Below are 15,919 nucleotides of genomic sequence, written 5' to 3'. Positions count from 1 at the left end.
TTTACACCCTCCCCCACAACTTCCCTCCTTCCAGAAAATGCCTTCTGTTCTGATGCACAGGCTACAGGCCTCTAGAGTGCTTCAGCCGTCCATAATTTAACTGTAACCTCCTGGACATGAATGTGGTGGTAGGAAGCCGTATTTCAAGGTCAGTTAATGAGAACCACCTTTAGGCTATCGTTCAGATAATGAAGTGCTTGCTGTGAGAATCCCAGACCCCAAATGCTCTTACTGGAGCCCAACACAAACCAATCAAATAAAGATAAATGAGGAGATATTAAACATCTGTCCATTTTATGCTTGATAGTTTTATCTTATTGAAACCATCTACACTGAATGCAAAGTAGTACCAGTGATATTTTATTTGTCTGCTATTTTAAGCTTTCTGAAGTACCTTAAGAATGGTTTTATGAATTTAATAAGTTCACGTCACAAGGTCATAACTTGTCATGGCATCCTTAAGATTGTTACTTGGAGAACTAGCAAAGTTTGCATGGGTTAGTCCATCTGGGTAGTAGTCGTCCACACATATCTGTAGCATTTGTTAAGCTCCCCACTAGACAAATTGGAGTGTATCCTCAGAGCCATGCAAAATATCATGCAAAACAGAAGGTGCCAATGAGTGTTAGATGGACAAATGGATGCTTTCATAGGGGAGCCCAGTTCTCTGAGCTCTGACCTATTCAACTGACAAGTTAATATGCTGTCTGCCAGCACAAATCTCACTTTCAAAAATTATAGTCCCTCTGTACTTTCTCTTTTCCCAGGTTCTTTGAAATTGCTCTTCTGAAGATATAAATATTCTACTTTGAGGAAGTTTTTATACTCTTGTGCAACTTAAAATAGAAAAATGAGCTCAGGAAGCCAGATCTGGAAAGTACCAAGGTCATTATTTAATCTAAACGTTCACTTTACAGATGAGGAAGGAAGGAGAATCCAAGCTCTGAACTTGGAGAGACTCCACTTCCACCAACTGCCCAAAGACACATTTCATTAATCATGACATTTGCATGGCTCTGAGAATCTTAAATATTAAATATACACTAACACATATGTATTGAGCTCCTCCTGTATGCCAACCACTATACTGGGCTCTGTGGATCCAGCAGTGGACAAGGAAATTAAATTCCTAAGCTAATGGAATTTATGTTGAACAAGAATGAAACAAAGCAGGGTAAAAAAAAGAGAGAGAGACAGTATGGGCAACCTCATTTGAGATATTCTAACTATGAAAATCATGTTCCCAGAGAAAATCCCCTTCCCTCATAGAATGAATATATTTCTAGTTTCTACCTATCTAACCCAGTTTCCATTTCAAATCATAATGAACACCAGTCTTGGGGTTTCCTCCATTAGAAATGTCACCCCATAAATTAGGTAACTTTCCTGCATGTGATTTCTCATCTGTAAACTAAGGGCTAGACCACATGATTACTTAGATTTCCTTCTACCTTTAAGATTCTTCATTAAACAGAGCCTCATGGGCGTTGTGAATTCTTTTCCCTACTCCGTCCAGCCTCTTACCTTCCCACGAAAGGCTCTGAGGTCGATGCTGTGGTTTCTGTATCTAAAAGACCTTCTGGCTCTTGTGGTATAGTTTGTGACACAGTGATAATGGCAGAGAGTCAGACGCATTTCCTGAAACATGGCAATCCTCTGGCTTTTTCTTCCCTTTTAGATTCATAGAACCAAGAACTAACAATCCCATCAATCATTGTGCGGGAATAAACAATACTGCTAAACTTGTCAGCTTTTTGATCCTTACCAGATCTTTTCTTTTAGCCCAGTTCTTGGAAAACAGCCTTTTTTACCAAGGCTTTTATTTTTCTTTGTGGTGGTGTATTTGCTGTGCCAAGGATAGACTATCAAGGTCACATGATTTTAGGACTCAGAAAATCACATAGTAACAAAAGAGGAACGAAGCTAAATACAAAAGAAATTTCTTTAAAAATTACAAACTAAATGCAAAAGAATTGTATATATAAAATAATTCATTTTTAAAAGAAACTTGGAGGCAAACTATCTCATACCCAGCTTAATACATCAATTTCTTTAAATAGTCTATTGAAGACACTAAATAAATGGTTTCCACAGTGCCAAGCTTGCATTCATTTCAGGTGGAATTTATGTTCAATGCCACAAATTCTCCACCATCTTTCAGTTAAAGAAAAGACCCTGTGTGGGCTGCAGTAGAATTGATCTGTGTTAGCCAGGATTGTTGACTCTGGATTAGAGCCTGATTGGGAGGCAACCCCAGACAGTTTATGGACTGCAGATTGGCTGCAGGTCAGAAATACATGGTAGGGCATGTAGTTGGCAAGTAGTGATAGTTTCATTCTGTAAGTGACAATTAATCTCCCATGCAATGGTCCTGAATCTCCTCTCGTACCTAATTCCTCCCTATGCTATAAGGTTAAATGCAAGTTCATCTTCCTCTACAAAATCTGCTCTGACCATTGCAGTCCATGAAGATTATTGTTTTGTTTGAACTAAAAGCACAACGATTTGACTCATTTATCAACTAATCATGTTCCATCTTGTAAAATTATGTTGTATTTTCTTTCATCCTTATTCAGTGTATGCATGCCTTGACAGAAACTAGATTATGGATTACATTTTTGGAATTTTCATCTTTGGGCCTGATACTGTATATTGGAGGTATTTAACTAGATTTGCTCAAGACTTAGCCTTTTGTGACACTGTCACCAAAAATATTGCAAAAAGCATAGTTAACTGTGAGCAAAGTTTTAAAATGTGCTGATGTATCTTCTTGATTCTATTCTTTTTTCCAGGAAACCACAGTATCCTCCAACTTTATCGTGTATTTAGGTAACCAGTAGCTTCAGTTTCTTCCCTCTGATTATCAAGGATTGTGTCCAGGGACGAATTTTGCTTTAATTACTTAACTATCTCAGAATATTTAAATTTCATCTGTTTTTTTTCACAAGAGAATTAACAGTTTTATCCGATTTTACTGGTGAAATAACAGACTTTATCACCCTTCAGAGGAGTTTCACATGAGCACGTTTGGAAGGGAAAGAGAGACTAAGGTAGCGTGATGGTGGTGATAGACCTTAGATGGGGGAAACCTTACGACTTTGACAGCAATCTCCTCTAGCAACCCATTTGGCTCAAAGACTAGAAACAGCAACATCTTCAACCAAAAAGTCCTGGTAAGATATTTGGCACCAACCCAAACGCAGAACTACTCACCGCCAGGGGGTTGATCAATGCAGACATTTTCCAAGAAGAATTTCACGTCAGTAGTGGAGATATCTGTATCCCTGCATTAAGGAAGGCTGCTTGTTGATGGTTGCTATGCACCTCTTCCTGAGCAATGGTTATACTTTGTATAGATCTTAAAAAAGAAAAAGAGTACATTCACAGTCAGCAAACATCTACCCTGAGAGCCCTACTCAGTGAAGAAAGGATGTTATAAGAGAGGAAAACTTTAGTGCAAAAATATATATTGGCAGCTCTCAAAACACCTGACCTCAAAAACCATTCATTAATTAAAGAAATATACATCCATCAACCGTAATACATTTAGGAGGATTTAGCATCAATAGGGTTCAAATTTTTGAAAATTCTATTGTAAAAACCTTGTAAATCTTCCAAATGATGTAATAATACTGGCTGGCTAACTACCTAATCATCATTATTTATCCAAAGACATGGAACCTTTTAGTTTTGACCCTGTACCAAAATGACAATGTAAAAAATAAAGTTTTGTTTAAATTGATGAATATGTGCATCATTTTCTTACATGTAGAAAAATGATTAGAATTATGTAGCAGTTTTCAGATATGTCCATGGAGCAGCTTGTTGTTGACATTTGATCTTGATCACCTCAGAACTCCTGAAGAGTACAGTGTTTTCTGGATTGTAGAGGTGAGGAAATATTCCTCCTTCTTACCTAATAGGAGAGAAATGTTTCTATTCTAGGGATGTCTTCATAAGCCTTCCTCTATCCATCTGTATAACCCACAAATCAGAAAGTTGTACCAAATGGCAAATCATTTTGCTAACCTCAAGAGTGGAAAAGTACATCAAGTGTTTAGTGGGTGATGGTGTAATTCAAAGGTATGTGGTGGTAGTTTTCATGTCATCACTGTTTTTGGATTTGGCCCTTGGCATCACCCATAACCGTTGTAACAACAGAAGAAATTAAAACCAAGGCAGGAGAGGTTAGGGCAGTGGGTGAAATGGCAAGTGATGTTCCTTCAGGAGAAATATTAGAAGAATTACCGTAGGTATGCCTCTGAATAGCTCTTCCCTATTTTCAAGGCCTAGAAAATATTCAGCAGATTTGCCAAATACAGCAGATTTGCCATTGGAGAACAGAGGGTTCAGTATTTCAGAACGTAAGATTTTAAAACAGTGCTTTTGAAATGATTTCAAATCAGTGTTTTTAAAGGTTGTCATTTCAGCTGTGAAATTTTTTAAATTAAAAAGGAATCTTTTGTATGCATATAATAGAAAGCTCATCCTGCAGGATTACATGCAGAATATCCCCCTAGGTTTTTCTCTTCCATTACTCATATATAATTTCAATCTCCCTCTAGCACACCTGCATCATCTTGGACAGTTTTTTCTATTCCCTATGACTCTTTTTCCTAGCACCACACTCCTGATTCCAAGAGACACTGGCTTGAAAAAAAAAAAAAAGCTATAAGTCTTTAAGTTCTACTATTGCTGTGGCAATAGCCATGGTGGGTATCACATAGCTTTTCGTTCCATATTACCTGACATGATATAAAAAGATAGGTACTAAGTGAAATCATAGAAGAGTCCTTACTCCTGAAGCTGCTCTGAACTAGTTAACTCACCGAGTCACAGAATAGAGGCATTCCAATTTTTTACCCTTGAAAGCTAAATTTACGTTGCTTTGCAGGAAGGCAAAGGAAAACCAATTTTAATCATAAGTACTTATTTTTCCTCCTACACAGGCCCGCCAAGACCATCACTATGACCGATGGGGACTATGATTATCTGATCAAACTCCTGGCCCTTGGAGATTCGGGGGTGGGGAAGACGACATTTCTTTATCGCTACACAGACAATAAATTCAATCCCAAGTTCATCACGACAGTAGGGATAGACTTTCGGGAAAAACGTGTGGTGAGTTTTTAACCATACTGTTAACTGGTTGCTGATCCTACTATATAAGATAAGGATTAAGGGCTTCCCTGGTGGCGCACACGGGTTCGTGGCCCGGTCCGGGAAGATCCCACATGTCGCGGAGCGGCTGGGCCCATGAGCCATGGCCGCTGAGCCTGCGCGTCCGGAGCCCGTGCTCCACAATGGGAGAGGCCACAACAGTGAGAGACCCACGTACCACATAAAAAAAAAAAAAGAAGAAAAGAAAAAAAGATAAGGATTAAGAAGCTATGTTTATTGCATTGCAAGGTGACCGTCTTTTATCACATGAAATTCATAACCTGTCACTTTAATCCAGTTTAAATATTATTTTTTACTGTCTCAATTATAAATAACATTTTGCTTAGAAAAAGTTGAGTGGCAGTATCACTGGTCTCCAGAAGTACACAAAAATCATTTATGGGTTTGTATAGTGTGTTTTCTATGAATTCTTAAGGCAACTTTCAAAACATGAATTAGTATCTAAAATCATTAACTCTTGATCTGAGTTCCTCAATAAAAACAAGTGTTCATTTCCCTATGCTTACAAAAAAAGTTAAAAGAATGATTGGTAAATAGCTGGAACATGAGCTTTGTGAGTTCTTGCTGCATTTTTATTTATGTGTAGACTCAGCCATCAATCACTAGCTTCTTATGAACAGAATGTGAGACCAATCCATGCTATTTTTCAAGATAAGGGATTTTAAGTGAGAATCACAACCACTTCCTTCTCCTATGCTAGACGCTAATGACAAGGATATTGTGACATGTGAGACGTGTAACATAGACACAGGAGCTTAGCCAGATTTACTGCCACCCAAGGTATTCTTGATTGCCAAGATGGCGGCGGCTTCCAGTTGATATCACAAATCCAAAAAAACAAACAAAGAAAATGATGTTGAGAAGTTAAATCATGGTTCCTTATAATGTCCTGTACCTTATCTGAAAGTCCAGTACTATAGTCTTAGCCAACTTGCTCCCAACCCTTCCAGGGTTTTTCTGTGCCTTCTCCCCTCCCAATTCCCCACCCCCAACCCCAATCTAGGTATAAATCTTTGCAAAGTTTTTCCTTTAAAACATCTTCACTAAGCCATAAGTAAAAGAACTGGATAAATATTAAAATTTCTATGCTTTGTTTAAATAAGAAGTCAAAATGCCATCATTTAAAAAATTTAAACTTTTCTAAAAAGAGCCTTTGAAGGAACGACTAGTAAGGAAAGGCTTGAAATATCCTGTGTAAACGTATTGAGAAATTCCATGTGTTTTTCATTTTGAAAGTCCAGTTCACAGTAGAGGATATTCAGGTATTTGTAAAGCATTTTACTGTTTTAAAAATGCCTTCACATCTGCTATGTCATTCAAGTTAGCAGTAACTCTGTAAAGTAGGAGGAAATGATGGGTCTAAATTTGCTAAAGGAAAATAAGCTTCTATGAAGTTAAATGAAGAGTCTATATTTGAACGTAGAAGTTGGGTCCTAAATCTAATGTTTGCTGCCTCCATGAGGAAATGACAGAAGGTGTCTAATTTAAGTTTGCAGGATGCCTAAATTGTTTTGAAAACCATACTTATACTTGACATTTAAAAGTGAGAGTATATGTGATACTTCTGGGGAAACAAAACAGAGCAAATATTTATTTTGCACTATGAACTTTGATTATAGTAATGAAGAGAAAATATGCTGAGTGAACCCAGAGAATTTGAATGCTGACAAAATCCAAAGCAGTATCAACTGATGACATTTGTATTTTTCAGGTTTATAACACACAGGGACCAAATGGGTCAACAGGGAAAGCAGTTAAGGTGCATCTCCAGCTTTGGGACACAGCGGGACAAGAGAGGTAACAGTGAATTACTTTGTTTCTAGCTACAAATATCTTAGGAAAACTTATTTTAATGTGAATGCTGTATGTGGTATGTGGACTTGTAAGGATATGCAACTCTCCTTCTGGTTTCAAAATAAACATTTGTATCAAAAAATAAAAATAAATTATTTGTAGTTAATCGACCATAACTAGCACTGTGTATTTGGTACAGATTTCAAAAATCAGATTTTCAGAAATCTCTGAAAATTCTTATGCATTGTCTTTGTACTTTGTAATAGGGGAAAAAAGAAAAAAACTTCTCCAGAATTTAATTAAACTGAGGTGGGAAATTGACATTGTTACAAGTACTACTTGAAGAGGGAGTTGAAGAAAAGGGTGTTAATATCTTTCTCATCTCTTTCTGCCCTTACACACAGACTCTCATCCTGTGCCTTTTGACTGGCTTAACTCTCTGAGATTTTGGTTTCACCGTCAACCTCCAGCTGGAATGTTTTACTCCCTTTCCACCTTCCCTGAGCCTCTCCTTTCACCAGGCCTGGCTCACATTACACCTGCTTGTCGGGGCTCTTCTGAACACCCCAAGTGAAACAAACTCCCTCTTTCTTGAACTCCTACATCTATTCTTCCATCCCTTAAATTACTCAATTAATTGTATACCACCTTGCAGTAAGGTGAATCTTTTATTTTTATCTGTAACTGCTGGCCTCTGATTCACTCGTGACCTTCTCACCCCAACACAATTGTGAGCTTTATAAGGACAGAGGCCATACTTGGTTTTTCAGCCTCGTCTCTGTACAACGTCCAAGTCAAGAGACACTCAGTAGACAGTAGTGTGGATTGTTTAGAGCTGGAGGTGCTATGCCATTATTTGATGAAAATATATTTCTTAGAGATTCAAACTTCCGGAGTGCAAAAGACCCCAAGCTAGTGAAGCTTTTCAATATTAGATTAAACAAAAATTGGCAATAGATTGTCAGAGAAGATATTTAGAAGGCACATACCTCCCAATTCTACATCACATGTCTTACAATGTTTATGCTGGTAAACACTTCAGTCTTTGAAATGAATCCAAAACATTCTCGCTTTCAGTGAGTGTAAACGCCAGGAGAGGTGCTGGGCCCTCTCTGTGAGCTTTTTTGACTGTGAATTCCATTTACATACATCCTTCAACACGGCTGGTTCTTCTGAAGTCACTCCTTACAAGAATCTCTGTTCATATGTCAGTTTTGTTGTCACAAAGATGTATGTTTTATAGGCCGATTTAATTCATTTTTGAAGAAGGAATATGAGAAAATGTGGTTCCCATATGTCTTCACACACGATATGTCAGCCTAGCGTGATGGCAGGCTTCTCTCATCTGTCCCCTTAAGACAGCTGCTCCAGGAGTGAAATAGGAAATACTAAGGACAGTCTTAGTACATCAAGGTTATTCATTCCTTGAGAATTTTGCATTCTGTATAAGAGGTACAGATAAGCAGCGGGATGAACAATGCCTCACACCTCAGCCCTGTGCCTGAGGACGACTGGCAGTATAAGCCACGTAACATAATGCTTATTGATAAAAGGCACGTTATGGGAAGGAGGACAAAAATCATACCCCTCATGTAAACCTAAAGGATGCAGGGCACAGACTTAGTTCTCAGTGAGGGAGAAGGAGCTATAATGTGCCCTAGGATCTGTTTTCTCATGGGGTCCTAGCTTTCCCCCGCCCCGGGGACACAATGAGGTTGGTGGGTGAAGCTAGAAATCAATAAGCTTTCCCCTGGAGTAAACCCTGGAGAGTAAGGGGGTTAACAAGGGTACTGGGCTGAGTGGTCCAGGGTATGAAGCTGGTCCAGAGCAAGAGTATTTTACCCATGTTGCTGTGGATGCAGAAGTGTTTACTCCAATGAGATCTTATCGAGCAAGTATGTTTTAAAGTAACTGTCCTGTGCTGTGGGCAATGAGAGGGGGATAAGGCACAGTCTTATCCTCAAATGAGATACACACACACACACACACACACACTCTTAAGGAGAGGACAGAGAGGAGACTATTGTGGCTGAGTTAGCCACACTCTTGTGGTTGGAGCAGGAGACAGTTTTGGGAGTACAGCTAGTTCCCAAAGACAGAGAAAGAACCCTTCAATAAAAGCCCTGTAATCTTCGAGCTTCTAGTGACTGGTAGGAACAAATCCACAGGAAGAAAACTGAGTAAAACTTTTGGTATTTTGTAATCATCAATGAGTATGTCCTACCAAAGGAATCTTATTTTGGAAATAAAAAGTCATTAAAATATCTCTTCTCCCTGCTTTGGTATTGAAAGTATTGTTCTCTATTGAAGTTATTTAACACTTTAATAATTTATATCCTTTGCTATTTTCTTTCTTTATTTCTCTATCTATATTTGACAGGCATTTAGCGAGCCAAAAATGTGCTCAGGGCCATAGAAACACAATGGATAGCAAGTTAGAAACACAGCTCCTTTTTTCTTGGAGCTACCGGGGTAGAATCTGGACAAATAAACAATTGCAATAATAGCTTTAGGGCAGTAACAGGAAAACAAAGAGTGGTTGTCAGGTGCACCAAGAGGAGCCCATAAGCTACATGAGGGTGTTGGGAAGTCAGCGTGGGGAGGTGATACTGTTATATGTAAATATACATACTCTTTACACAATGTATGAGTGAATCTTATCCAGGCTGAAAGGATAGAAGGTAAAGGAAGCATGAAGGTGAGGCTACCCACAGGAATAACAGCATGTGTGAAAGCCCAGGGGAGAGAGTGAACTTTCTAAGAACTAAAAGAAGATCAGCTTGCCTGTGGGTAGTCAACAGATGAAGCTGGACGGATGAGCAAGGGTTAGTTCATGCAGAGCCTTGACGGATTGTTGAAAAGTTCAGTCATTATCTTAAGCAAAGTACCATCATTTAAATGTTTTTAGCAGAGGATTTATATAATCAGTGGGAAGAAATCAGGGAAGGGGAGGATCCCATACGACACTGGAGACAGGAAGCCTGTTGAGAAGGCTGTTGAAATTATCCAGGTGGAAGATAATGGGTCCAAAACTAGAGTAGTGGCAGGGTACGTGGACACAAATGAGAAAGGAGATATTTGTTGATTGCTTGTATATAGCAGGTGAGGTAGAAAGGCTGTGGTGACCAAGGAGGATGGTGATGTCATTGACAGAAAATCAGGAGGAGGGGCCAGTTTGGTTTTAAACACATGAAGTTGAGGGTACCTTAGTTTCCTCCAAGTGGAAATATCAAACAAGTAATTGGGCATATGGTGTGGAAGGCAGGAAAAATTTAGACCTATAAATTTGGGGTTCAACATATCGGTGATAATTGAGCCAGGGAAGTGAATGAGATTAACCAGTGAATATATGTAGAGGAAGAAAAGGTCAAGAATAGAACCCAGAGGAAACCCAAGAATCTACAAATAGGCCAAAATAGGAGATCCAAAATTAGGAGGACATTTAGGATAAGAAGTGATACGCTTCTCTGTTTCAAAGTCATGTGCCTTTCTAAAAATCAATTGCCAAATTCACTTCTTTATCAGTATAACCCAAACCTTCTCTGGACCTTACGTGTGATCTCTTGTTTCGCCCATTGCCGACATTGAAGTGGATCTCAAAGCATCTTCAACTTCCCTGAGGATGTTGGGGTAGAAGGGGTTGGAACAAGAGAAAGTCTTTACATCGCACTTGAAGGAGTCCGTTCTTCAAAATCCTCCATTAGAGATGAGACTTCTTGCTTTCTCTGCTCAACTACCGAGTCTCTCTGCCCTTCCCTCATTCCCCTAATCAACATCCTCTTTTTCCTTTCTTCACTGTCGTCCTTCTTAAGAGACATGCATGCCAGCCTAAAACTCAGTTTTATCCCTAAGGAGTGCTTATAAAAGAGTTTTCTCACCAATGTTCTTCCTTACAAAAGAACCCTAGTTCCAGCTGCTAACAAGTTGTGATTTTCTGCATGTAATCACAGGCATTCATTTTCAGGCTACCATGTGCCAAGCTTCCTTCTGGGCACAGACAAGAAATTTGAAAAGTATAAGTTAAAGTCCCAACTCTAAAGTGGCTTCTATTTTAATTGTGGGCCACGAGATGCCCGTGAGCCAATGAGAGAAAGATTCCAAGGGGCTGTGTACGCGAGTGTGTGGTTGAAGTTTACAAACTCTTGCACGCATACCTGCTAGGGAACACAAAGCCGGGACGCGATCTTAAACGAATCCACAACCAGGTGTTCTCCCCGACCCTTCAGCAGTCTTTCTGCCTATTCGGCAGAATAATCCCGAGGGATGCCATGGAGAGTTCATATCTGAAAGGGAAATAGTGTTGTTTGTATTGTCATCAGAATTTGCATGTGGACTGACTCTCAGAACTATCCACTGTGCTTTTTTGGCAGATTCCGGAGCCTCACCACTGCGTTTTTCAGAGACGCCATGGGTTTCTTATTAATGTTTGACCTCACCAGTCAACAGAGCTTCTTAAATGTCAGAAACTGGATGAGTAAGTGGGACCGAGTAACTTCCGTTGGCTTCTCTGCCTCACAAGATGAAACCAGATTGGGGACCACAGATTAACTCTAAAATGTCACAGGTTTAGTGTTTCCTGTGTCACCTTCAAAGCGGTGGCTTTTATGTGGCTCATCCAAAGTGGCTTAAAATTGTGTTTTCCTTTGACGCCTTAGAAGAATCACCACCTATACGTAAGGACTTTATTGTTGCAACTGACAGGCCATTAATTCCACGTATCCAGTAAGTCTTGAAGGACGTCTTAAAACTAAATGAGTGGTCACATCTACTCCATCTAGCCTGGTGGGGACACAGAAAAACAGCAGCGTTTTCTGAGGGGGCATCTGGTACCTACAGTGTGTGCCCTTGCACGTGGGTTAACTAGAGTGTTAATGAACTAATGGGTTAATTAGGTGGGAAATTGTTTCAGAGCAGGGCAGCCACGTGAAAATACGGTAGCGTGTCAGTCAACAAGCTCACGTTGAAATTTTACTTCTTTTTAGAAAAGTGTTCAAATGTGAGGAAGACTGGTACAGAAAAATCTCCAGCCTTCATGGCAATTTAAACATAATATAAAGTTTCAAAGTAGCCTAGTCAGTTATTAAAGCCAGATTGATACGTCAGCACAGAGGCGTGGTATTTGATCTTTCCTTTATTTTTTTAACTGATGTAGCACTAAAGACAATATTTCATTTGCATGTTTTAAATTACAAATACCAGTTTTAATCCTAGTGGGACATACCAGCAGTCGCATGGGGCTGGTGCTACTTGTCATTTCTAGATTTGTCAGGGCTGTCTGTGGCCAGAGTGATATTTTTTAAAAGACTAGATCATATTATTGCTCTGCTCGAAGTCCTTTTGGGATTTCCCATCTCACTTGGAATTCCTCTTTAATTCACTTTTACTGTGCCCAGCTCACTGGCCTCCAGCTAAAGGTCTCTCCCCTGAGAAGCACAGTCCTGCCTTGGAGACTTCGATTTCTCTTCGCCTCTGCATTGATTTCTCTTCGCCTCTGCATTGATTTCTCTTTTCCAATTTATAGCGTGTGTTAGTTCTTTCATCTCCTGCAAGTTCTTGTTCAAACCTTATTTATCTCTTGGGAGAGGCTTTCCCTGACAGCCCCATCTAAAACAGTGCTCTTCATCACTCTGTATGCCCTCAATACACTTTCTATTTCATTTGGTCACTGCCACCACCTGACACATATTATATTTATTATATTATATTATATTTATTATATTATAGTTATTATATTATATTATTTCTTTGTTTACTTGTGGTTTTGGTTCTTTCTACCACTAGAATGTAAGCTCTATAAAGGTGCAGACTTGGTCTGCTTTGTTCCATTGCGATACCCCAGATCACCTGGCTGAGTGTCTGGCTGTGTAGATTCTCAAATATATACATATCTTATTATTACATATTATATATAATTAATAATATATGTAAATGCTTTAAATGTAAGTTCACTAACAGTGGGGAAAAATACCAACAAATTCTGACTTAATTGCTTCTCCAAATGAGTGTTTATCCTAGGATCTGTCTCCATTTTCTTTTGCTATTACATTTCTTTATCCAAATTTTGGTGTTATTATTAGATTCTGGGGAGATAAGGAGATAATAAGATTATTCAATTCTTTCAGAGACTGATTCGTTCATCATTTTTCAAGGTAGATGAGATGCTCCCTTATTACTAAAATTTCCAGAAAGATACAGTTGGGATTTAAGATAATTAATTGCCATATCTAATAAGGCTTTAATTTCTAACATCCAAATAATTGGTGTTATAGAGTAAGCATTTGTCTTCTTTCTCTGACCTCAGCAAGGTTGCAAATAGCTTGCCTTGAGGTAGACCGTAAAATAGTCCTGGAACCTTGAAAACATAGATTGACAAGTTTTTTTTATCGTTTCCTTCCTTCCTCCCTCCCTCCCTGCCTCCCTTCCTTCTTCTTCTCCTCCTTCTTCTTCTCTCCTCCTCCTCCCCCCACCCCCCTTCTCTTTTAAACAGTGTCTCCTGGAGAAAAGAGAAAAACAAGTGACCTGTCTTAATATTGTTTCTACATGAATTTGTGGTGGTTCAAAAATGTTCTGCTCTTATGGATCATCACCTTGAACTTCAGGAAAGGGAAATGTAGCAGCCTCCTAAAGGAAAGAGCAAACTTATGTACTTTAAGATCACGTTCTATTCTCTCCACTTATATTTGAAGAATAAATGGAATGAAAAACAGTATGTTCATCTCAAAGGGCATTTCCCCAGATATAGAGGAGCACTGATAGGTATTCATACAAGTGCTTCACATACACTCTTATTAATCTTCACAACCCGCAACCTGTGAGGAATTAGCTCCATTTCCTAGATGAGGAGACTGTGGCTGGGAAGAGTTAAGCAACTTGGCTAATATAATATAACTCGTAAGCAGCCAGGCTACAGATGAGCAGTTAGACTAGGACTCTGAAGTATGAGCAGTCATTTGACATCACTTGTTTATAACTGACTTGCTGGTTCCATCTGTTTTCTTTCCAAGGCCAACTGCAAGCAAATGCTTATTGTGAAAATCCAGATATAGTATTAATTGGCAACAAGGCAGACCTGCCAGACCAGAGAGAAGTCAACGAACGGCAAGCCCGGGACCTGGCTGAAAAATACAGGTAAGTCAGTCACGTGGAGATGTCCTCTAAACTTGCACACGGCTGCTTAGTAATGGGGTAGGGTCAGGAGATTGATATTAGAAGGGATACCTTTGATTCAGGAATGTCGCATGAATGAAAAAGATCTTCCAGAGGAATATATGTGATGTTTTTAATGAACTATTTCATAATAATAGCAGCTAACATTTACTGAATGCTTATTATGTGCTAGCAACTGTTCCTAGGCTTTAACTCATCTAACCCCTCATAATCATATATAGGAAATCTAGAGTTATCCCACTTTATGTATGAGTAATTGAGACACAGAGGGATTGAGTAACTGATGGAAGGCCACATAGATAGTAAGTAGTAGAGCTAGAATTCAACCCAGGCAGACTGAGATCAGAGTCCATGCTTTTCAACACTGTACTCTACCGCCTCTCAATCGATAACTACAAAACTCTAAGGAATGATACCTGACCTGGACATAATATTGCAATCATTATCCTAGCTGAGCTTAAATGGCAGCTTTTAAAATTTTTTAAATATTCCATGTAATTGTAAATTGACTCCCAAGGCAGAAATTGTCATTCTTTTTCAAATGTAAGCATCTTTGCCAAATCTGTCCATTTTTTACTGAAGGATTCTCCTTGAGAGCTTTATAAATGTACATGTCTTTTTGGAACTTTGGATTCCAAATAAATATAGACTGTATTCACATAAATATCCTATACAGTGCCTGCTTAAATTCTAAATCAGACCTCTAGGTAATTGATTGGAGGGAAGTAATAGTTTTAATGGTAATATTGATCACTAGTTTAGGCATTTTTACCCTCTTAATCTTTAAGAATCAGTGATGATGCTTTGGCTTCAAGTCCCTGATTACCTCCTGTATCAGTTTCCTTGCCCATAAAACTTGTTACACCCATACTAAAAAGAAACCCACCAGCTTTCACTCACTGAGGAAAAACAAGGATGTTTTCCAACTCAGCCAGCAAAATCGTGATTATTTCACAATCTCTCAGCCAGCCATGTTGTTGCATGTGTGACTCATTGGCACATCTTGTTGTATCTTTTCTGGTTCCTTCCTCTCAAAAATATTTGTCATCTCTTCCATGCTAGCATACCATATTTTGAAACAAGTGCAGCGACTGGCCAGAATGTGGAAAAGGCTGTGGAAACCCTTCTGGACTTAATAATGAAACGAATGGAACAGTGTGTAGAGAAGACCCAAGTCCCCGACATTGTCAATGGAGGTAGTTCTGGGAAGCTGGATGGGGACAAACCAGCAGAGAAGAAGTGTGCCTGCTAAAAAAAAAAAAAAAAAAAGAAGTGTGCCTGCTAAACTTTACCATATGAACCGATCATCCAGAACCCCACGCAAGCATCACTTCCAAAAAGAGTGACAAACCACACAGTTGTTGTTGAGTAGACCATGCATAATGGCATGTCTTTCTTCTTCTGCCAGAAAATCTATTTTAAGAAATCACAGTAGTCAACAGTGTTCAAGAGTTGACCAGTTGTCCCTGAGGCCCATCCAAACAAGATCAAAGATTTTCCATCGTCATCATACCATCATGGATGCTCAATTTGTTTTCCTTATAAAGAAGATGAGTATATAAGAGAGTATACAAGAAGAAAAATATCAGGGAGTTTTCAAACCAAAAGAACCAAAGGTACCTTGTCACATTGGGGACAAGAATAAGCTTCTAAAGGGATAACATAGAAAGATGACTTTCTTAAATGGTTGGATTTACTTCTTATATAGAATCTGACTTGTACTTTTATAGGTTTGCATTGGGGGAAACATTAGCTAAAAATGCATATACACAAAAAA

At 38.9% G+C, this 15,919-nt stretch overlaps 1 protein-coding gene across 3 annotated transcripts in view; it reads left to right on the top strand.

Annotated features, from left to right (window-relative positions):
* Nucleotides 1-15,530, top strand: part of RAB27B (RAB27B, member RAS oncogene family) — a 159,368-nt gene extending 143,838 nt beyond the window's left edge. For 2 of the 3 annotated variants that reach the window (XM_065889900.1, XM_065889901.1), the window contains 6 exons: nucleotides 4,950-5,121; nucleotides 6,893-6,978; nucleotides 11,346-11,449; nucleotides 13,980-14,103; nucleotides 15,205-15,381; nucleotides 15,413-15,530. In XM_065889900.1, the coding sequence (XP_065745972.1) occupies nucleotides 4,969-5,121; nucleotides 6,893-6,978; nucleotides 11,346-11,449; nucleotides 13,980-14,103; nucleotides 15,205-15,381; nucleotides 15,413-15,488 (720 nt within the window). In that variant the 5' untranslated portion in view covers nucleotides 4,950-4,968 and the 3' untranslated portion in view covers nucleotides 15,489-15,530. The other variant, XM_065889902.1, reaches the window with a different exon arrangement.
* Nucleotides 15,531-15,919: the final 389 nt, after the last annotated feature.

The sequence above is a fragment of the Phocoena phocoena genome, chromosome 13 (assembly GCF_963924675.1).
Source record: "Phocoena phocoena chromosome 13, mPhoPho1.1, whole genome shotgun sequence".
Lineage (NCBI taxonomy): Eukaryota > Metazoa > Chordata > Mammalia > Artiodactyla > Phocoenidae > Phocoena > Phocoena phocoena.
Note: the sequence above shows the minus strand (reverse complement) of the source record. Positions and strands in the feature narration are given on the sequence as shown.